General features: G+C 39.5%; 3 protein-coding genes and 1 non-coding gene across 5 annotated transcripts; 2 read left to right on the plus strand and 2 right to left on the minus strand.

Annotated features, from left to right (window-relative positions):
- Positions 1 to 37: 37 nt before the first annotated feature.
- Positions 38 to 10,817, minus strand: lpcat3 (lysophosphatidylcholine acyltransferase 3). Of its 2 annotated transcripts, XM_026370595.2 has the most exons (14): positions 10,497 to 10,817; positions 7,364 to 7,471; positions 6,396 to 6,398; positions 6,081 to 6,187; positions 5,433 to 5,526; positions 5,162 to 5,199; positions 4,227 to 4,405; positions 3,998 to 4,106; positions 3,794 to 3,880; positions 3,355 to 3,518; positions 2,000 to 2,147; positions 1,532 to 1,687; positions 742 to 885; positions 38 to 642 (listed from the first exon to the last, which is right to left on the minus strand). In XM_026370595.2, exons 1-13 carry the CDS (start codon positions 10,579 to 10,581, stop codon positions 766 to 768), a joined length of 1,398 nt encoding a protein of 465 aa, XP_026226380.1. In that variant the 5' UTR covers positions 10,582 to 10,817; the 3' UTR covers positions 38 to 642; positions 742 to 765. The 2 variants fall into 2 exon arrangements, with proteins under 2 accessions (XP_026226380.1, XP_026226381.1); XM_026370596.2 differs by lacking the exon at positions 6,396 to 6,398 and having other exon boundaries at positions 10,497 to 10,816.
- A 406-nt stretch (positions 10,818 to 11,223) lies between these two features.
- On the minus strand, positions 11,224 to 11,278 carry LOC113171192. Its single transcript, XR_003299694.1, has one exon. It is a non-coding gene; the product is annotated as a U7 small nuclear RNA (small nuclear RNA).
- Positions 11,279 to 12,702: 1,424 nt separating this feature from the next.
- tpi1b (triosephosphate isomerase 1b) lies at positions 12,703 to 16,346 on the plus strand. Its single transcript, XM_026370637.1, has 7 exons — positions 12,703 to 12,915; positions 14,523 to 14,646; positions 14,797 to 14,881; positions 15,010 to 15,142; positions 15,268 to 15,353; positions 15,462 to 15,549; positions 15,631 to 16,346. The coding sequence occupies exons 1-7, from the start codon at positions 12,807 to 12,809 to the stop codon at positions 15,747 to 15,749; spliced, it is 744 nt and encodes a 247-aa protein (XP_026226422.1). The 5' UTR covers positions 12,703 to 12,806; the 3' UTR covers positions 15,750 to 16,346.
- A 1,578-nt stretch (positions 16,347 to 17,924) lies between these two features.
- On the plus strand, positions 17,925 to 19,427 carry LOC113169309 (zinc finger protein 664-like). The gene is made up of 2 exons (XM_026370630.1): positions 17,925 to 18,151; positions 18,252 to 19,427. The coding sequence occupies exons 1-2, from the start codon at positions 17,989 to 17,991 to the stop codon at positions 18,887 to 18,889; spliced, it is 801 nt and encodes a 266-aa protein (XP_026226415.1). The 5' UTR covers positions 17,925 to 17,988; the 3' UTR covers positions 18,890 to 19,427.
- Positions 19,428 to 23,133: the final 3,706 nt, after the last annotated feature.

Here is a 23,133-nt window from a genome sequence, read left to right on the forward strand (position 1 = left end):
AAAATCTTATCCAAAGCTAGAAGTTTTTTCATAAAAGTTTTTAAAACTCTATAAAATCAAATGTTGTTACCCAACATCATAAATCAAATTGAACAAATTTACTGAAAAATTTGAGCTGAATACTGAAGAAGAAAAAACATTCATTATTACAAGGCCATTTTGAGTCAGGAGCCCTCCACCTAATTATTATGTTGGAGAAAGTAATACGTGTTGTGTTATTACATTAGAAAAGCACCATATACTCTACGGCACTTTGTGTAAACCTCGTGTGAAGGTTTACTGTTGCTGTTAACATGGTACGAGATGTGAGACAGAAACAAAACAAACACACATACATATCAGAGTCAATGATAGATCTGTGAACCTGTGACAATTAAACAAAAAAAAAAAAAAAACAGGAAATCGCCCCTGATTGGCTCACAAATACCCCCTGTGGCACGATGGTAATTTCCTGTAAACATTTCTCCAAATGTTTATAAAAACACTTTTACTGTTTAAAACACAAAAATATATAGAAATTTATTTTTACATGGACATATATATATATATATATATATATATTACTAAAGGCCTTAAAATATTTTCCATTCTGCTCCTTGAAAGTCACAGTTCCCTTGAGTGGATTCTTAGCCTTTGATGAACCTGGAAGTAAAAAACACATCATTTCACAGCTCGTCATTTGTCTCTATTAAAATTTTGACTAAAACTAAAAGGCACAACGTGAAGCTGGAACTTGCTTACCATGCACAATCTTCGTATTAATTTTTATTCCTGCTTTTTCTGGCTCCGTTCTTTCTTAGGCACCAATGCCTTACGAAGGTATGGCATGATCAAAAAGGCTACGAGGAAGAACAGGTGACCGCAGAAATAGACTGATGAATACACCTGGAAAACAAAGACATAAACAAACGTAAAATGAAGAGTTACGAATGCCACCTGCTCTGCCTCCACTTCACCTGTCCACAGAGTTTCTCACCAGTTTCACCCTGCCACTCTCTACAGATCTGTCCTTTAATCCATCCATCACATTCCTCCTTCAACAAGCTAAACTGAATGAACTTGGGCACATCAGTTGTAATATATGTATATTGATGATGATAACATCTACTTACTCGTGCGGTACAATTAAAGTCAATTTACAAGAATGAAGTCTCTTCAGTGTGCGTGATCCACGCAATGTGAAGCCTTTTATATGTCACAGTTGCCTTCTTGTTGTTGACTTTAAGACCGTTGCAATCACTGTAAGAATAATGTCACTTGACCAGCTGGGTCTGGCTACCGACGTTGAGCAGTTAGAAACTCCTATGTATGTCTAAATTAGACAAATCAAGCCCCTCAATGACATTTTATGATCTCATTGGTGTTCCTCAAAGACTCAATTATTTACAACGCAGTATCTCATAGTTTTACTGGCTCTCAGTGTTGGCTTCTCTGTCTCTCTTCCCTTACACATGATCTGTGGACACCCAAAGTTTAATGAAGAGAAAAAAGTGATTGGTATCCTATGACTATTGACAGACTTGTGAGTTACCTTGAGCCATTTGTCATAGGCGAAGAGGCAGAATGGCACCAGAGAGTAGCCCATGAAGAGCCAGTGGATAAACTGCTGTACTACATAGATGAGAGGGTAGAGTGAGCTGTTGGCCAGCTTTGTCAGCAAGGGACTGTCCCTCACCAGCGCCTGCGCCTGTCACACACACACACACAGATAGTTATATTCCATAATGGTTACAGCCCTCCAATAAAGAATGGTTATATAATAAACTGATGTCAAGCCATCAGTAGTCAATATTTAATTACACATACATTCAGCAGTGAGGTACATTTGATCAATGGTGTCATGCCATTTATTAACAAGATATTCTTTTGTTAATAAATGGTTTTAGATGATGCAAAGCTGTTTAGTTTAATAGGCATTATACAAGAGGTAAATAACTAAATGATCACGTACTGAAATAAATATCCAAATGTATTAATATCAGATTACCCAGCGACATACCTGTCTCTCTACAGTGATGATGAAGAACTCCAGGGAAAAGCACAAGATGTAGCCGGAGTGAAGGCCGTGCCAAATAGCTAAAAAGAACAGTGTGGTCACATGAGACAGGGTCTTATTGCCCAGGAACCTCAACCGCTTGAAGACATGTCTTTAAAAAAAGAAGAGAGAAACAACCAAGTCAAGTTAATAATCCAAGTTTTACATAATATCTACATGATGGCAGTCACAAAGGTATCACAAATCTACATTGCTGTTGCATAGCAACCAAAAGATATATTAAATAATTTCAACAACTTTACATCCTCTACAAGGGTACTTTGGTGGCCCAGAATACAGCATTGTAAAATATTAGACCAGTGCACTAAGACTGTTTTTTCATTTCCCAAAGCTTTGTTTTTTTCCTCCCTACTTCACACGGTGACAAACTGCAGCAGTAGCTGTATAGAGCAGGGTCAGACAACTAAGTACATGAAGTACTACCATTTAAATGCCTTGCACACTGCTTTTACAGCATCATTATTTACAACAGCATCTAAATCCGTCCCCTCCACACACATTCACACCTTTCTGATGTCAGTGACTGACCAGGTGTGTAGAGTGACAAAGTGGGCAGGATTTGGACACCTTTCTCAAGCTCTCTTTTTTCATTCTTCTCACAAGTACTTGTGCCAGTTTACAACTGAGTGCAACGCCATGAATGTCTTTGAGGAGAGTGTCTGGAGGTGTGTGCTTCTGGCAAATATGGCAAATGTTTCCTCAGCTGAGGCGGAAAGTGATAAAAAAAACAACATGTGACGCAGTACACAGGAAAAGGATTTAGTGAATGATTCATATCATATTACCCCTGTCACCTAGTCCTAATTTACCTTATTAGTTAACCTGTTAAGAAACATTTTGCATTTCTAGAGCCTTTTCAATTTAAATTTTAATTCTCCACCCTCTGTCTCATGCTGCAAATAGTATTAAGATCAGCTCAGCTCAGGTAGCTAATGCATTCAGCTGAAATAGACCATGTAATAAACTGTATGTTGTAGAAATTGCTTTGCTCACTGTGGTCATCATCAAATGATGTCACATGTGCAAAGAATTTCATGCATGAAGCTAATGTTGCAAAACTACAATTGTCTGAAAATTGCTAACTTTTAAGCCTCTTCCAGGATGTCGCTGCCTCCCTGTGACGATTCTCATGCCATTTAAACAAACTTCAGACAGAGGCACGTGATATCAGACACCTCCTTTTTGTGAATCATTGGCTTGAACTGTCATCTCCTCTTCTTCACTGTTATCGTCTAAGTAAATACTTAACTTTTACACCATCATACCACCATCATACAGATATCAGGCTCAGCACTAACCTAGCAGCCCAGGCGTTTGTGTTGATGTTGAAAGAAGCAATGGTTCCTCCGAAAAGCGGCGTGGTTTCAAAGAGCCACACCTTCATATTGGCGCAGCCGTCCCATTGGTGTTTACCATCTACTACGCCACTGTAGCCGAGGCCAGCCAATATACATGAACCTTCCTGTAACACACATTTTCACCATTTGTCATTTTCACAAGAATCTGATAAAATGGGTTTGTACATGTTAATCTGGACTGATCAGGGGGCTGCCTAAAAACTGAATAATTCACATATGAATGCTTACAAAGTTTTCATGGTAATGCTTTTCCCTAACAAGGGTTGTACTGGGTACTGTATATTAATGCAGTTTCATATGAACAAGTAATATTTTAGGAAATAAAATCAGTGGCTGTTCACATTTTATGCACATATGTTCAGGCCAAGAGGCTACTCACCGCTATAACCCAGCAGCTGACGTATTTATACAAACCAAATTTAGCCCAAAGCAGAATAAACACACAGCGATACCAGAACGGCTGATTCTGTGGAAAGAACAGTTTAACATTTTAGACAATGAAAAGGGCATTCTTATGCTCCGACTTGTCAGACGTTAAGAAATGTATTAGTTATTTGATTGAGTAGATATTTGTTATTCTCACCTCATACTCATCTGTCAAGAAGTAGCTGTCTTGGTAATAGGGGCTAAATATTGTATATATCACCACACAGACAAAACCCAGCCCAAACCTTTTTAAAGCTGGTATAAAACTAAGAGAAAATAAAAGGTATAGAGCAGAAAAAGAAGAGACAGAGGTGGAAGAATGTTAACTGAAGGGTAGTAATGCTGGGCAGCAAATTTTTCTTTTCACAATTTCCTGGCTCTGTCACCTGTTTGGAGGCTTTCCAGGGCAGTCGGTCAGCTCCCTTCCAACCAGCCTCTGGTAGTTGCGTAGCGTAAACTGGGGTCCCACCAGGAAGCCTCCATAGAAGTAGGAAAAGCCGCACACCTCGAGCAGAGAGGGCACAGACGACAGGGCTGAGTGCTTCTGCTCTGAACTCAGCTGGGACTGGAATTTAATGACATGAGAAGAAAAATGATGAAAGAATAAAAACAGAAGAGTGGAGCGGAGAAGAGAGGAAACAACAAACAGCCGATGATGGATCTAGTTACAAAAGAGAAAATGACCACAGATCTACACTAACTATAAACTCAATATCACTGCACTAAATACTCATTACCTAGCATTTAACTGCAGGCTGTAAATGGTTAGTCTATTAATTGCTTACTTAATGAATGCAAAACTCCAGACACCAAGCTTTTATTTCTTTATTATAATTTTAAAATTAATATTTTAAGTTTTGAACTTGTAGCTGGACAAAACAAACAACATGCCATTGCTGCATTTATGGGAATTATAAAGATAATTCTTTATTATCTCCTGATATTGTATTTGCCAAACTATTAACTGAATAATTGTGAACTGGCATGTAGATATTAATTGAAAAGTGCCCGAATACAGTGTGGGCTCTGTTTAAGCCACTGTTGTGTTAAGGCACTAACATTTACAAATTATTTATTTATTTAGCCTTATTCCAGCTTCTTACACTTCTTGCACACAGTGGTCACCTACTTGTTAGTGGTGAAAACTGTAGAATATTATATCTTCTTCTATCTCTCTTTTACACATGACATGGTGAAGAAAAAAAAAGGTGCAAGATAACACTTGCAGGATCTAGGAGATAAGCATATCTCAAACAATGAATATTCAAAGCTGACATCATCAACACATTGACGAATAATCATTCAAAAAAGATAAACTCACCGCATCCTTCCCGCCATCATAGTAATCAAGTGACAAACCTGAAATCAGAAATAGTAACTGCTGTGAGAAACTATGTTAGAGTGAATAGGATACCATGATCATCTGAATAAGCACATAAAAGCATGTAGAGGCCTGTCAGCAATTTATCAGGGAGTTAACTTTTCACTAGAGACCACAGAAGATTGCAACAACAGGAAGATATCAAGCCTGTACTTTATAAAACAGGTGGGCTTATCAAGCTGAGTAGTGCAGAGAGCTCTAGTCCACTTACCAATAAGTTTTAGTGTGAGGACACAATGAGGCATAGTCCACTTGATGTCATACTCCTCTGTCGCTGTGTAGTAATACCCTGCCAGCAGGTATAACTACATGAAGATACCAGAACGAGAATAATGAAAACCAAAAACATCCACGTAGCAACTCTGAATGATCAAATATGAGCTCATCATTTTGTCACAGCTGTAAGTAACAGAACACTCCAGCAGAAAAGAGTGCCCAAACAATGCACAGCATAAATGTGGTTAAAAAAAGAATGTTTTTGAGTAGGCAAATTCTAGGTATTAGTCTAGGCACACAGTTTCATTACCATATGGGCATAAAGTGCAAGAGCATGCAAAAACAAAGGCTGCAACATTTTCACAGGAAGTATGTGACACTTTGCTGAGATGACTGAGATTATTGTTCTGGGTTGTAAGTGGTTCTTATAACACATGGGACAAACATTAATAAAGCATTTAAAGGAAATCACAGACTGCAGCTACAGAAATCAGATAAAAGACTGTGTAGACCAACTGCTGGCCAGTCCCTGAGCCACTGCTGTAAAAGTCTGGCTCTGGACAGTGGGGAGCTAATGGTACAAAGTAAATCTGCACATATGGAAAACAGGAAAGGAAGGAAAAGGAACAGAGGGATACGTCACCATTTGAAAGATAAAGCTGCTCAGGACAGATGTTACTGTCCTTCCCATGAGCCTCAGCATCAGGAATTGCACAAGGACACATATTGCGGAGTGACAGAGCTGAGAGCCTACGAAAGAGACAGACATGGGAGGGTGGAGACGATGGTGAGTGCAGTGTGTGCAGTGTGGCGTGTAAGACTGGACATGACAACAGCATTTTATCTCAACAGTTCAATATTGGCAGAGATGGAGTGGACAAATTTGAAGATATGATGTACTGAATATGATAACAGCCAAAAAATGAGTATCCACAATGAGTAAGGCAGTGCAACAGACCTGCTGTAATATCCAAGTGCAGCCACAACAAAATAAAGAAGAGAAGGAAATGAGTGTTAGTAGTTTGTTTAGGAAGTTGCATCCCATCCTTTATTTCTATGCACGGCAGCACGTGTTACCATTACTGTCACTGTGGAAGTTTAGAAAAAACATTGGGCTAAACTGACACTTTGCTTCCAGTAAACTGCCAAAACTTTAATATTTACTGATATTTGTAGTCTTTTAGAACAGTAATTAAAACAGGGAAGCAACTAATCAATTAATCTGTCCATTGACTGCTAGATTAGTTGACTATTTTGGATCGACCTGTCAGAAAATAGTGAAAATAGATTTTTTACATTTACCAGTTTTCTGAGAAATCAATTCAAATTCCTTGTTTATAGAAGCCAAAGTCTACGGTTGTAAATAGGAAACAAAATAACCAAATTTTCACTTTTGAAGAGGAAGTATGCCTTGCAAAATGCAGCTACTAAATACTTTAGTCATTGTCACTGAGTAACTTTAGTTTCTAAAGAAACTGCAGGTCAAACAAAACAAACAATCTTGAAAACACTGGAACATTATTCGTTAACTTTCAGCAGTTTCTGGACAAAACAACAAATGAACTGAGAAAATAATGGACAAATCTGATGGTAAATAAATACAATGATTATTATTATTACATTATTAACAAATTAGTCTATCCTACAGGACAGGAAAAGTATTTAGGCAACAAAATCACAGATTAAAGCCGGTGGTGCAGTCTGTTACAGAATATCACATTTACTTCCTCAACCCAGAAATCATTCAACAACAGCTGATGATTCATTCGCATGTTTCAGTTAAGCTTTTAACCTAATGCAGGGAAGAAGAAGAGTCCAAGCAAGTAAACACAGATGCAAACAATGCATCCATTTTTTACAGCTAAATAACATCCATACAATCTCTCCACCACCAACACATGCCCTCAAACCCCTTTCTTATCTCACCAAAGTTGAATGCCGCTAGAGCCAGTCCAGAGAAAGTATGGAACAAGTGGATAACTGTGGGAGACTTGTAGAACAAAAACCGCCGGTACACCAGAGCACAAAGATACCCTGCAGGGAAGACAGAGAGGAAAAAACTGTTAATAGACATATACAGTTTGTTCTTTCACATCAGCTAAGTGAGCTATTGTTGACACCTACTGTATTAACAACCATGACCTTGTTCTGCAAACATGCAGAACGCAACACAATAGTACCACTAGTGTGCATGTGTGTTGTGTGTTGCTGCTTATCTGGCATATTAAAGAGAAAGTTAACTGCCCAGTAACATTTTCTTCAGTAACTCTGTCCTGGTGTCAAAGAACTTGAACTTCAAAAGTTCATCATCAAAAAAGGTGATTTGAGTTCCAGGTTATAGTTATTATTCACATCTTATTCATCCATATACATTTTAGATGCAGCTTAATATAAAAAGGGCCTTAAATTTACTTATTTTAAATAATAAAAAAAATACATACACAAAATAAATAAATTTCTGTAATTTGTTTCCAATAACTATCATTTAAAACTGACCCTAACATTGAGCTAAACATAATCATAGGTACTGCTGGCATACCCAAAGCCTGATTTGTTTATTTCTCAGTGCTAAGGATCTCCATTGTTGTCCAAATCCTAAAAACACAATGACCCACACTGGATGGCACTGTCATTATTGTGCAAATGGTTGCTGTGGTTTATTTTGAGCCAACCACTTATACACTATCCTTATTCCATAAATATTCACAACTGCAAATGCATTAAAATTGCTGAAAATTATCTACTATTTTTAGTGTTACTGTTTTGTAATGCTGGCATGCAGTGCTCTGTCCCTGCTGTTAAAGGAATTCATGCCACCTTTTTTAAATAATAAGACTGAATCTGTCTGATCTGTTTTTTACCAAGTCCAGGAGGCGCAAAGGAATTTGGGCTGAAGTCCAAATGAACAAATTGTGGTTTCTAACTTTGATGAGATTTGAGGACATTTAAATAACCATAGCCTTATCCTTTTAAAACTCCCACAATCCACTTAATAAGGTAAAGCTGCTGTAGACCTAATCATCTGAGTTGAATGCAGAGTCTTGAAAGGTTCTTGTGAAATAAACTTTTAGCTGTTGTGGTTCATTTTTCAAGTGGATTTTGAAAATGTACTCACATTCAAGTTCAACACAGTGTACTTCTATGTACAGCAGTTGTTCTTGCAAAAGAGCTACAGTTGCCTAAAGCCCAAGTTAAGTCCACCTATGTATAGTAGCAGAAACGCCTAGTATTTCACTAACACGAACTGTGGTAGGGCAGTTACGACCACAATATAAGGAAATACATATTAAGCAACACCGGTAGGCTGACAACGCAACTGGCTGACTAAAGGGTTTTATACGTTAGCAAGCCAAAGATTGATTTGAATGAAAATGGTGGAAAAGTAATGCTCAGGTAATGTATTTAGGTAAAGTTTTAAGGTACTTCTACTTTACTTAGGTATTTCACATTATGTAACCTTTAATTCACCATAATTCAGCTGCAAATATAGTAATTTTTTATTTGACAGCAAATTTACACAAACATGGGTATAAGTTGAAATGTATTATTTCTTACTATTAAAAATGTAATTACAAGTGTACACTCACAGCTGTTACCTTTTTATTAGTTAGTTTTTCCTGGTAGATTTCTGAATAGAAGAAATGAATGTTAGGCTATTTATTTGGCCTGTTGCCTGTACTACTCTGCCCTGACCCTCCATTTTGAGCGTTCATGTGTAAGGGTATGGGGGTAAGGGTGGCCCAGTTCTCTTTTAGATTGAGGGGCAGGGCAAAGGGGAAGGACTAACAAGTAACAAGTATGAGCTATTACTCAGAATACTTAACACGTCATTGGCAACAAGGACAAGGAAATCATAAATATATTCTCTTAATTGGCCTATACAATAATTAGAAATCAGATTATCTTAGATTAAGTAATATATTCAGTACCTTTTCTTTAATACTTTTCTTTAGCTGAACCATCAATTATCAGACTAGAGTAGCACACTAATTGCGCAAAAAAAAATACTTTAAACCAGTAGTTATGCTGAACTGATACCTAGAGACATCAATTTCTAAAGTATTTACTACTATTTGTAGTTAAGTACTTTTTAATCATGCACTTTCACTTTTACTTCAGTACTTGGTTTGTGTACCTTCAGATTCAATGTACAGTGTGTTGTATTGTTAGTGTGGAAGGGCACGGGGAGAACAGACGTGCCTATGTATTGGAGCAAAGTTGAGATGACAGCATGGAGGGGGCCCTTCCCCTACCACACACACACACACACACACACACACACACACACACACACACACACACACACACACACTGAACTGAAGCAGGCTGCTTGTTACAACTTCTAACAAAACACCAGCTTTGAACTATGAACTGTAATGACACCCGACTGAGCAGATAATACAGGGTAAGGGGACACATTTTGTCAGCCTGATCTCATTCTTCTTGTCAGCTTCATCACATTAAGTTCTTATTTTCACAAGCTGCCCTCCATGTCTCACACAACATGCTAATCCCACAGCCCACCGACAAGTTCACCCATCTGGGAAGGGCACATTGTGATAGACTGTATTTGCCCCGGTGTAGCTAACTTGACCCAGTTGTGTGTAGTGTTTGTGTTCTAGCATAACTAGAATAAAGACTTCATTAGAGCTGGGCTGACTGGGTGGACATTTAGCACGACACTCATTTAGCATTAGAAGTGAGAAGTTAGCCCCCTTCATGTGTCAGTTAACAGCCACGTTAACCGCCGGTGGGGGCATTTTGCACCAAAGTTGATGTGTCCAATTTATTAAGAGGCTTTCTGGAAATTAATCCCTTGATTCTTGGAAGTAAGTGACTGATTAACCCGGAATAAAATTGAGCTATTTACACAGTGCGTTAAAAAAAAACCCCATACAACCGGTTTGGAGCAATGTATCCCAGTTAACTAACGTTAGTAGCTGCCCGAGCGTCACGTTAGCACACACAGTTACACACAGCAACCAGAGTTGCTCAGTCAAAGTTGTCAACCGAGGTTGACGGGATGTCGGCTGGCTCTCACTCACGAGGTGAAACTTACCGATTAAAATTGATAAAATGAGTCGAACCGCTGGCTCCGGGGAACCTAAGGACTCGGACAGTTTCTCCAGCAAGGGAGCCGCCATCTTTCTTGTGGGCGGAAACGTTTGTTGGCGACGGTTCAGTGAACGAGCTACAACCGGCTCCCGGCGAACATCCACCCCGCTGCCAACACTCGGCTTTTCAGGGCAGTTCAACCTCCTCCAGAAGTTAAACTGTGTCACCCTCCACCTTCGACCCCACCTCTACCCGTCTCTCCCCGCTTTACCATATCTTTATCGGGTATGATCTTCACATTGTGTGGCCAAAGGTTGTTGGATCTAGCAGCAACACGGGCTGAATTATGCAACGATATGTGTCATTAAAATGTGAGAAGATAAATTTTTACTGGAGGTGGTTAAACGGTGAAAGATTGCCCCCGTTTGGTCACACGAAGGTCTAACAATGCACTGTGCTGCAAAACAGTAAAGTGGAGTAGGTAGTTTTACTTTTCCTCTGTTTTCCCTTTATTAAATTATTACTAGATAGATTTTATTTATCAGCTTCTATTGTTTCTGATGCACCTTTGACTGATTTGGACAGTTTTACGCTTAATTTCTTACTTAAAGCACTTCCACAATAAAAGATCAGTTTAATTTTTATTAATTAAATACATTTAAATAAAGCACTGTCTCTGAACACACGTATCTTATATATAAGTATTGAGGTTTTTATTGTTCACAGTCACAGCGGGCTTCCCTTTACAGGAAACCTTCTAGAGAAATATCTAAAGAGCAAATAATTCCTGTCGGACTCAGCGTCGTCTTTCGGTACTACTTCATTAAACACATGTTATGTTGTCACGGTCTTGAGTTTGTCTTTTCTCATTCAACATCACAAAAGGATGAAAATCAAAATAGCAAAAATGAAGTAAGCATTTATTTATCACCAACATCAACACTTTAAATTTTATCATTTTTATAATAAATTGATCGCCACACACCGCTTTGCATCTTGGGTATGCAAAACAGAGCGGATTATCATCCAATCAGGTTTCCGCACATAGAGGCGGGACTTAGGGCGTCTCAGCCAATCAAACAGTGGGCTCCGAGCCTGACTTCTGCTGTGTTTAAAATAATAAAGGACTCTGATTTAAAGTTACTACTGCAGTTTATGTGTTTGGTATTGTAGTTACAAAAGAATATAATGTGATAACAACATAATTTCAAAAGGTGTAGATTAAAGATATTGTTTTTGATTCAGCTACTGTGGCTGTGATAATGACAAATGCTTGTTGTTTGGAACTTATTGCACTGTTTTGTGTCTCATCCATGTTTTTACTATATTATTTTTGTTCTTTAAACCAATACCAGCTGTACTTACATTAAATTGTGTACCATGTGAGATCATCTTTATTTCTTTGTTGTTTTTGAGCACTTTGTTGACATTAAGATTCAAAATTCAGTCAGGCCTAAAAATTAAAATATGGGAAAGTAGAGCATAACTATTTTTATTTACATCTTGTGACTTAGATAAGTTTTGAAATCTGTGTTTATCGATAAAGCTTAATTTTGTTCAAATCAAGGATACTTGGTGTTTCACTAAGTTATTCTTTCTAACTTACTGTAGCTGAATGCACAACAATTTATGATATTAATTTGAAACTTGCGATAAAGAGCTTAAGAGATTAATTTATTCAATGTAATTTTTTTCACATTAATTTCTACTTCAACTTTCCCGGATACAATGATGATAATGATGACATACTTTATTGATCCCTTTGGGGAAGTACAACATGTGTGTATTGGCAATTGTGGGATTTTAGGCACTTTATATACAGAAGAACAGTCCAAGTTTGACATCACCCACCTGCAAGGTATCTGCTGCAAGCACACCTAGGAAGACTGATCCAGTATTATTCCTGGGTTCAGGTACTTTGGCTTTTTGTTCAGTCTGAAATCACAGTTTGTTTTATATCATGCTGAATCTATGTTTTCATTATGATGCTATTTATTTGTTTATATTTCAATTTTATGGAACCAGACGGGACTAATAATACTTTTTTGCCTTAGCCCTTTTTCTGGTTAACACGCAGTCCTTGAACGCCGCATGACATTTAGCTTTTCCCCTTCCTCAAACGGGGAGATGCGTTTGAGGGCGTGCCGTCATAAACCAATGGAGACGAGTCAGAGGAGGGTTTATAATTTCCAAGTTCATAAATACTCAGAGCTGCTCGTTCACGTCCGCTCTCTTACCCCAGACGAGGTGCACCTTGGTGGGCTGTCGACACAGTTGTAATTTTCACTAAATACGTTGCAAAAACTCCTCAAAAATGACCAGGAAATTCTTCGTTGGTGGAAACTGGAAGATGAACGGTGATAAGAAAAGCCTCGGGGAGCTCATCGACACCCTGAACGCAGCCAAGGTGGACCCCAATGTCGGTAAGTGGATTTGAGTCAACTTATAGCAAATGTTTCTTTTAGCTGTGACCTGTTGTATTTTTTAGAGGTCACATTTTAGTTATTTTAACCACGTGTTCGCGTCTCATTTCCTCTTTTTATGTCACGACCGGATTTCCATCCAAAGTCAAAATGGCTCAGCATCACAGACGGTTCACGGCCTATTAAATTAGCATTTAGTGTGAGCTGAGTGGTTTCTTGTGTTTTTAACTGGGCTAACACTAATCCACAGGCAGACAGGAATGCAGATCACACACACACACACACGAACACACACACACACACACGAACACACACACATTTTCAGTAATGTCGCTGGTGCGTGTGCGTTTGCGGCTGCACGTAGTCCAGCAGCCAGCTCTGCCTCAGCTGTGGGAGTGCAGGGTGCGTTCAAGAGAGGCTGGTGCCTCTACGGTGATGAACACTGGAACCTATGGGAAACTGTTTTAGTCAAGTCAGTCTATAAGAAAACTCGTTGCACAGGTAGAAAACGAAACTCATACTAAAGACGCAAGACTAGGGGGAAAACGGTTATTGCAATCGGTGTTTTCGGTTGTTCCAACGCTACCTGAATGCAGCACTAGACATTTGCGGATGCCTTTCCGCACACTGTTGCTTTTTTATTATTATTAAGACGACTCTATTTTGTCCAGTGTGTGATACCCGAACAAAAGCAGAGAGGCATTGGACGTGTCGGAGCCTGTTTCCGCTGTCATCAGAGGTGCTCCTCCTGCATGTCTGTGTTATGCAACATTAATGTTGTGTATGCCAGTCACAGGCCTGATCTGCTCAGGAGCAATCGGCCATCCTGTCCAGACTATCCCTGGACCTTGCTCCATTAATGAATCCGCCCCCTTACAGGCCACACTGAAACTCAAGCAGGCTTTTCCAAGTGGCCTTTCCATAGAGTGTTAAAGTCAGAGTTCAACAGTTTCCTCTCCACAGAGTTTACGTTGGATATTTAATGTCTTTCATTTGACCTTTTGAACTCTGGCTCCTGACTTTTCTTAGGCTTCTCCAGAATGCAGCCTCACAGGTGACCTTTTGGAGGCTGAACTCAGACCTTTGATGCAGAGAGGCTGTGGAGAAATGACCTTTACCAAACCAATAATAACAAGCGGTGTTTAATACAGACCCCAATATAGTCTCGTGACCCCAAAGATACAGTTACATTGTGAATGTCAGTGTCTTGACTTTACTGTACTCTGCTTGACCTGTGCAGACTGTACACACATTGACTTTGATAAAATCATGTTTGCACAGGGGTGCAAACGTTTTGTTTGTATATAGTGCAATGCATATCGGTGTCAAATAGTTGCATCATATATTGCTAGTTGCCTAGTACAGTTGGGCAACTGGGCAGTTTAAGAATTACAAAAGTAGCATTGATGCATTTTGTATAAGTGTAGATATGTTGTTCAGTGTCAATAGTATGGAAACAGTTTTTTTTTTTTTTTTTTTACTGTCTTGCAACAAAAGATCGTCACTCTTCCTAATTAACCATCTTACCCACATTAAAACAACTGTTTTTGTGAATTTACTTGTATGTACAGTTAATATTGAAGCATTATTTTATTCTGTGTTTATAGAGGTGGTGTGTGGCGCTCCATCAATCTACCTGGACTGTGTTAGGTCCAAACTGGACTCCAAGTTCGGTGTAGCTGCTCAGAACTGCTACAAGGTTCCCAAGGGTGCCTTCACTGGGGAGATCAGGTATGTACTGTGTCCATCAGTGGAAATAAAGCTGGAGCTAAAATGCAGAAACATACCTCTACAGTCAGCTGTGACGTATTATTAGGTTAGATTTCGGTATTAAAACTGAATATTTCTCTTGCTTATTGTGTGGCTGTTGCCTGTTTTCAGCCCTGCGATGATCAAGGACTGTGGTGTGGAGTGGGTGATCCTGGGACACTCTGAGAGGCGCCACGTCTTTGGAGAGAGCGATGAGGTAATTCTAGATGATTTTATCTCGTTCTCTCAGTTTGAGCCAGCCCTAATCAATGTCTCTGTAAAATACACATAAAATCCATCGACCCCCTTTGAACACTTTGTGATGAGCTGCATGTGTGTTGTTAGCTGATTGGTCAGAAGACAGCTCATGCTCTGGAGAGTGGTCTCTCTGTGATCGCCTGCATTGGCGAGAAGCTGGATGAGAGAGAGGGCGGCATCACGGAGAAGGTCGTCTTTTCTCAGACCAAGTTCATCGCAGGTACAAGATGCTTCACAACCTCTTTATATAGTTTAATATTCAGAGTTTAAACACTTCTTTTTTTTTTTTTTTTGTGCAACCTTGAAATCGATACTAATTTAAATCTCATCACGTCTTTTTGTCAGACAACGTAAAGGACTGGAGCAAGGTCGTGCTTGCTTATGAGCCTGTGTGGGCCATTGGTACTGGCAAGACTGCCTCCCCACAGCAGGTAAATACTAGAAACACTGAGTATTTCCTGATTTTATGATTACTACACTCTGTCACTGTAACCTCATCATCACATCATGATGTGTCTGCTTCCTGTATCATATTTCAGGCTCAGGAGGTTCATGAGAAGCTGAGGGAGTGGCTGAAGACCAACGTGTCTGAGGCTGTAGCCAACTCAGTGAGGATCATCTATGGAGGTCAGTCAGTGCGATGAGATGACGATTGTGTTTGATTTTGGATATTTAAATCTCTCCTCATGAGTCTATTCTTCTTCTCAGGCTCTGTGACCGGTGCCACCTGTAAAGAGCTGGCTTCCCAGAAAGACGTTGACGGTTTCCTTGTCGGTGGAGCGTCCCTCAAGCCAGAATTTGTTTCAATCATAAACGCCAAGGCTTAAAAACCCAGGCAGCTTCATTGTGACTATGTCCAGATGATCAGAGGCCGACTCCATTCAGACGATCCACTTATCACCCCTCACTCTCAGCACTTAGTCGTCCTCCCCCCTCCCCTTAATCAAAGTATTTGTGTATTGTTGTCATTCCCTCCTCTTCCTTTATTTTTTTTTAAGTATATTTTGTCATGAAGAAAAAGGACAGGTTGACATATGCACTGTACTGCACTGAAGAGTTAGTCCACTGAGAATAGTCTGTTCACACTAACTTCCACACCAAGTGCTCAAGCGGTAAAGACTGAAAATTACACCTCGAGGTGGCCGAGCAGTCCACGCCTTTACTTGAAAAGTTTACAGACTTTTGTGCGAACAGCGTCGCCACTCTTGTCAGTCAGAGTTATTTGTCTTTTTAACACCGGTGTCTCTTTTGTGTAATTATGTTCTGTGGCTTTTACCCCCGACCCTCCAATAGATGTGCATGATCTGCTCTTTCCTTGGCTGTACAGCCAGGAGGGCAGTGTCCATTACATGTTAGCCATATTGTGTCGTGGTTTGAAGGTGTGAAGGCTGTAAGGAAACATAATAAACAGATCAGACACTGTTTCACTGTGTTGTTTCACCTGATTTGTCTATGCTGTGACTTTCCAAAACCTTTCAATATTATCGTGTTCATTTTATATTCTATAGAATATATATACAGCCATGTTTAATGACCCATTCTTCTGAGTACATGTACGGATGATAATCCCAGTAGTATTCTCAGAATGGCAGAGCATATCTTGTTACAGGAGTCAAGTCCTGTTGAGACAATGCCATACTGAGAAGCATTTGACTGCTATTTTTATCCTCGCTGAACTAAACCAGACTCTGCAGTGAAAGATTCATGTATCAGGGGAAAATTGTTTCTTTGCCAATCACAACTCAGAAAATAAAACCCAAAGCACAGAGAGCATGTTCATTTCTTCATTTTGCGTGTTACAACTAGGCTTTATTCCCACTTCAGATTTATTATTCTGTCTAAATGCAGTATGACAAGGGCTCACATTTCTAACAAATGTCTAACACATTCTCACTAGAGTGACAGACCATGCCAGGAAGCAGAGGTGTACTATGTCTATGTTGCCTTTAAATGTCAAGGTTTTACAGTTTGACTTTGGCATTTTCTACTTTTTACACTAAGAGTAGAGCAGCTAAGGTCATGGGCTAGAAATTCGGCAGGTATGTTTCTTAATCAGTGGTCCACGGTTTGTTTTAAAGCTGCCGTTTGTAATGTTTTCTGTATAGATATGTTGCAGAACATATCTGGACTGTAACATGTATTTATACGGTACACACAATAACAAGCTGAAGAAGAAGAATATGCTCATTATTTCATTTAAGTATTTTTTTTTTTGTTATCCCTTCAGCTTCTGCAGGTTTGAGGTTGAGATTTCATGATGGATTTTGGGTTATCCCCCTCACCTTATCTGCACCTTTGTCTTCAGCAAACATTCAGGATTAACTAAATATTTGCTCGTCCTCTTTATATTCTCACTGTGTTGAAACACAGGATTGAACCACTTCAGCTGATGACAGTGCTGCTGGGACTGTATGTACACATGGTGGGCAAGAAAATAACAGTGGCATTTTAATTTAAATAGCAATGTTATGTTTAGTTTTGTTTTTCAGATATAAGTGAAACATGACAGATCATGGCAGCAGCTTTATAAAATCTAAATTAACTAAACAAGTATAGTAAAAATGATCTAATTTCTTTCAGTGAGTCTGTATCTTCACTCTATTCAACCTCGTTTGACACTAAACTCATTTTAATAAATATAACCCAATATCACAAACCTCCCTAATGTGTTCATGTCTGATATTATAGTTAATTGTGATGTTGAGCTACAGTTTTAACATTATTTAATACTTGTCATCCTTATTTACAACATCAGTCTCATTAACTATGACCTCAGTGTTAAAACATATAATTAAATTTACACCTGCATGACATTACATGCATCATAAATGTACTTAATGACAGAACAAATTGAATGTATTGCATTGCAGCCACCTTTGTGCAGCCTGACGCCACTTGGTCTGAGGGGCCTTCTTGCCGTCGTCCCCCGGTCCAGCAGGGGGCGCTAGTGCCTCACGTTGAACACACTGCGTCATGTCCGTGTTTACAAGCGAAGCGTGACGGTTTCGCAAGAAAACGTCTCCGAGCGCAGCTCAGAGCCTCTGGTTTCCTCTGATCGTGTCCAAAATGCAGTCACTGAAGGCGTTTCTCAACGAGAGACTGGCTGCGGCGGCGGAGGAAATATTTGGAGCTGTAGAAAAGACGATAGCTGAGTACAAGGAGGAGATTTCCCGTTTAAAAGATTTGGAAATCAACCGTCTCAGGTTGCAGCTGAAGCTTCTCAAGTCAGGTCTGTTTGAATGAAATCCGCTTACAACCAAACCTTAGCCAAGTTTGCATGTGTTTTTAGTTGATTTGCATGGTTGTGATTGTGTCTTGTCCCCCCTCAGATCCACGGACAGGTAGATGCCTTGCAGCCCAGCTGCAGCAGTCCACCCATCATCAGCAGCACCATCATGCAATCCAGCAGCAGCACCATCAGTCAGTTCCCACAGCGGAGGCCCCAGAGCTCCAACACAGCGAGGAGGACGGGGCCGGCAGCATGGAGCAGGAGCATCCTGAACCCTCACAGGTGAAGAAGGAACAGCAGAGGAGCCACAGGGACTTCTGGATGGACCACGACGCAGAGCAGTTTGAAGGTCTTGAATCAGACATAAAGGACTTCATCTCATCTCCTTCCAGTCTTAAATCTAGTCTGCATGACCCGACTCTGCCCTTTCACCTGTACCACAACAGCAACAGCGAGGAGGCTAAAGAGAAACCCTACAGCTGCTCGGTGTGTGAAAAGCGCTTTAGTAACTGCTCCCACCTGGCAGCTCACATCAGGACACACACGGGAGAGAGGCCATACAGATGTGAAATATGCAGGAAGACCTTTATCACAACGAGCGCGCTGAACAGACACCAGACCATCCACACTGAGGGGAAACATTTTATGTGTAATCACTGTGGGAAGTCCTTTAAATGGATGGAGTCTCTTGGCAGACACATGAGAAGCGTTCACAAGAGGGAGAATATGCCTGTATGACATTCTGCAGTGGGACATGTTCACTAGATTCAATCTGTTGTTATTACATGTTAGCCATCAGGGATTTCATTAGAAATCACCCAGGTGGAAACAAAGGATGTCTATTTAATGTTTTATTCGTGAATTATGTTGGTAAGTGTGCTTGGACCTCGTTCAGCCTTGTGCACAGACAAACACTAGCTGCTTTTAATTATCTGCAAATAAGCTGTAAGAATACAATCACCGACATCATTTTATATGCACACATTGTGGTAAATGTATTCTTTCAAAATAAACTATGAATGGTCTAAATGTGATATTTATTTGGGTATTTTTATTATTGCTGCAGAAACATTAAAAGAGGGAGGATCCGCTGTGTTCCAGTAGGTGGCAGTAACAGTATTTTATTCATAATTTCCCATCAGTCTACAGTGTGTTACAGAGCTCTGTGTAGTGTACTCAGTGTACTTTTCTTGGAAGTAAATTTACCAGCAGCAGCTTCACCTGAATAGTACAAGGACAGTATAACAACATGTACATGCTATACAGATCAACACTGACCTATTAAAATGATTTATTATTCAGAATTAAATAGGTAAAAGGTGAGAAAAAGAAAAAAGAATAGCTTATTTTCTGTGTGCTGTAAGTGTATATTGTATGAAGTCACCTTATTATCTGACAGTTTCTGTATCTGCTTGTAGCAACATTTCATTAAAGCTACATGACGTCTGCATAGAATGAAATCTTCAATCCCAAGACTCCACGTTTTTCAAATGGAAATGCTTGTCCAGTGCATTAATTTAAACACATTCACTCTTATCTTCGCTAAAATTTTGAATTCATTTCTGTGGCTGGATTTTTGAACTATGCTTCACTGCACAGCGTGAGTTTGTAATGACTGGCGGCTTTGTGGCATTTAAGATTTGAAATTCTAAGTCTGTTCTTAAGAAAATGAAAAAAAAAAAATGGCTCCAACATCCCAGTAAATCATAACAGTGTGTCAGTGAAGCCAGATGCGAAATAGCAGAATCGTTTTTGTAGTTCACGTTAGCCTTTAAAAATATATTTAGCATAAAAAGTGTCTTTATGACATCATCAGGCATCATTAGGAATGCAAGTTATGAACTTAAGAGGCAAGTCAGAGTAAAACAGGTGGTTGAAAATGATTCATTTTAGCTCGGTAGTTGCTGGAAAGTCTGTTGGACACACTGTGCTGTTTGTCCTGGCTGAGTGTCCGTGCAGTAACATCCAAACTCATGCAGGTTTGGCAAGCATGCCTGTGCCGGTAAATTAATTCTGTTTCTCCAAAAGCTTGTGGTTCTTGACTTTAGTTTACACTAAATGATAAAAGTAGGTGGAACTAGAAGTTTTTACATGCAGACATGTCATGGGAGGAAAATGTGTAAATAATAAAATGAATCATTTGGTTGCTTCAGTCTCAGTGTTTTGGTTTTGTTGCTGCCGGGATGCTTGAATAGACCAGGAACACTGTCAGTGTTACCTGTAACACCCGGCGTTTTCCTTCTATGACAGTCAAAATAGCAACAGTGACATTTAGACAATAATTTGTTTCTAACTTGGTGGCAACGATCTGGGAAATGCTTTTCAGGTTGGGTTCCCATGCACAAAGTGAAGTCCATTAAGAAATCGGCACTAAGCGTCCGGCACTTTATTCTCACAATGTTGTGGAACATCTTGTTGAACTGGATTATTATTTCAGTTGATACTCACTCAATGGAGAGCTCTCATGTCCATGCAGGTGCTCTGTGCAGTAAACCACTTAGAACAAGTGCGCGGAGTAGACAATTAAAACGATGACACAATATCTCTTTGAAATTGAAAATGTGGGTTAAAATAAAGCTGGGTCATGCGTAAACTGAAGTGCTGGGTTGGTGCCCTGTGCTGATCCAGCTGAACTTGAACTATATAGTTTGTAGAAATGTTAGGACAACACTCATACTATTGTAATACTTTTTTTAAACTTAATTTATGCATTTCCCATGAACTCTGTGACCAAAGTGTCCTCTCACTCACTCTTTCTTCCCTTTTAATGGCTGCACAAAGGCTTCAGGTTGTTTTGTCATTTATTTTCTTGCTTCTTGCTCTATTTATATTGTTTGATTGTTTATTGTGGTTATTAAATGTATTTGTTCTGTATTTGATTTGTCATTTTTCTAACACACATAGAGTCTAGGCACAGCAGATTGATTTTAATATACTACATATGTATACATTTACTGGTAATATACTGTTTAAAAATCAGGTGTAATTAAACACTTAGTAGGCAGGTTATCTGCAGAGCATGGACAGTTAAGATAAGAAGAATAAATGCCTTTAAAAAGCCTTACAAAGTAATAACAACTTGATTTAAATGATTATAATGGTATATTTTAATCATAATTTCATGTGCTGCCCAGTATGATCATTAAATTATTTACATGTAATTTCCTGAGGAAACAAAAGACTCTTAAAAGTCTTAACTTGTGAATACTCTACTCTTGACCTTGTTTTATTGAGAGAATCTTTAAGCTGCGGCTTCACAACATGCAGGTGTATGAATGAAATAACAGCTTTCTCCTACACTGCCGTCATCCTCATCACAAATCCAACGGCAAACTCTGCTATCAAAACATTGCTTTCAATTACATTAATATTTTATGCTCAACTATTCAATTTTTAATAACAACTTGTTCTTTCCGCATTGTTCAAACCTAACCTCGTGTGTAGTCCAACAGAAACTTCACTACAATGAACTCTCTTCACATTAATGAAGCTTTTTCATCCGTTTCTGCCTTTGACTCAGCAGCACTCCACACTTTCCATTTAAGTGTAGGTACTCTCTAAACCCAGCTCTTTTATTTCTCCAGCTAACCTTGTGATTCTGAGTTTAAGTAGTTTTATCTGTAACCTTGATTAAAAACAGCTGTCTATACATCTTTACTCTCACCCTAAACTTTACTGCCATTGTGTGTGGACAAAATCACATTCAGGATTTCATCTATTCTTTTTTCTGGTTAGATGAAAGATGCTGTAGTAAAAGAAAACATTCTACTATATACATCCATCTATTCACACATATTGTGCATGCTGTACCTCTTCATTATCATTATTATATTAGAGCACTGAAGCTAGTAGCACGTTGTGGGTTATGTGCAGGGCAACAGCTTGGACAACTTACTGATAAGGATGTTTAAACATCAAATCTAAATATGAAATGTGAAATATTTCAACAGATTCCTCATAAAGCTCACACCACCACTGGTTTTCATTTTGTTAGTCAAATCATGGGCAGATTTGAATGGGAGACCCCAGCTGATGTCATGTAATTTGAGCTGACAGTGATATTTATTGCTGTTTTCAGTCCTTGCTGGACCAGTTTAAATCATGCAGCTGGCTGCTGGGATGGTAAGAAGGCTGGCAAACTGTGGGCAGTGAGCTGCACATCCCCGATGTAGTGGGAACAGACAGAGAGCTTTGGTCTCGCTCCTGCTCTGGTCACCCGCATCTTGTCTACAACCACTTAAAGATGCTCAGCAATGCCTCAAGATGATCCTCTGGGATCCTCTTCTCCACAATGGAATGGAGTGAGTAAGAGGTCAGAAGAGATTGATTGTCTGGTGAGAGGAGGTGAAAAAGGCTACAGACTCTGTTCTCAGCCAGCACTTGTGCCACTTTGCAGTTTGTCCTTTGCTGCCGTGGGCTGGGATAACACTCCAGCAGATAAATGAGAAGTTGGAGGATTTGCTCAATCGGAGGTTTTGTTGACCAGGGTGAGTACCCATTCATGCAGGTTTCAGGATCACTATGAAAATATTCCTCTTCAGGACGACGAGTGGCATCAGAGAAGCAGTTTTCTTCTCATCTAGCTAAACGAACGAAATAGAAGGACTCTAATACAAGATTTCAACAGTCAAATAGGAGCTGCATCAGAGCGGCAAAAATGGACCATGAGACAAGTAGAGCAGCTGCTACAGGGATGCTGGATAAGTGCAATAAGGGGTTAGTGGTGGTCACACGGCAAACATTACGAAGTATGACAGCCCCAGTGGGAACAGAAAGATGGAGCATCAACTTGAGGCCATAGCCAAGAGTGGTAAAACCATCTCTCACGGGCAAAACAGAATGAAATGAGAACATTTGTAGGAAAGAATATATTTTGCTCGAGGAGCAGTGGGACAGGGACTAAGCCAAACTCGTCACTGCGCTGGGTTCCAACTCGAACCTGAGATAAATAACAGCACAGCTTGACATTAACTGTGGCACTA

The sequence above is a fragment of the Anabas testudineus genome, chromosome 16 (assembly GCF_900324465.2).
Source record: "Anabas testudineus chromosome 16, fAnaTes1.2, whole genome shotgun sequence".
Taxonomy (NCBI): Eukaryota; Metazoa; Chordata; class Actinopteri; order Anabantiformes; family Anabantidae; genus Anabas; species Anabas testudineus.

What these genes read in the sequence shown, in the direction of transcription:
- lpcat3 (XM_026370595.2), bottom strand. Translation starts at nt 10,581, where the DNA reads ATGGCGGCTCCCTTGCTGGAGAAACTGTCCGAGTCCTTAGGTTCCCCG. An exon ending in GCAGCTTTATCTTTCAAATG is followed by an intron (nt 5,527 to 6,080) that starts GTGACGTATCCC and finishes ATCTTCATGTAG; the next exon opens with TTATACCTGCTGGCAGGGTA. An exon ending in ACAAACGCCTGGGCTGCTAG is followed by an intron (nt 2,148 to 3,354) that starts GTTAGTGCTGAG and finishes CTTTTTTTAAAG; the next exon opens with ACATGTCTTCAAGCGGTTGA.
- tpi1b (XM_026370637.1), top strand. Translation starts at nt 12,807, where the DNA reads ATGACCAGGAAATTCTTCGTTGGTGGAAACTGGAAGATGAACGGTGAT. An exon ending in CAAGGTGGACCCCAATGTCG is followed by an intron (nt 12,916 to 14,522) that starts GTAAGTGGATTT and finishes CTGTGTTTATAG; the next exon opens with AGGTGGTGTGTGGCGCTCCA. An exon ending in AGACTGCCTCCCCACAGCAG is followed by an intron (nt 15,354 to 15,461) that starts GTAAATACTAGA and finishes ATCATATTTCAG; the next exon opens with GCTCAGGAGGTTCATGAGAA.
- LOC113169309 (XM_026370630.1), top strand. Translation starts at nt 17,989, where the DNA reads ATGCAGTCACTGAAGGCGTTTCTCAACGAGAGACTGGCTGCGGCGGCG. An exon ending in GCTGAAGCTTCTCAAGTCAG is followed by an intron (nt 18,152 to 18,251) that starts GTCTGTTTGAAT and finishes GTCCCCCCTCAG; the next exon opens with ATCCACGGACAGGTAGATGC.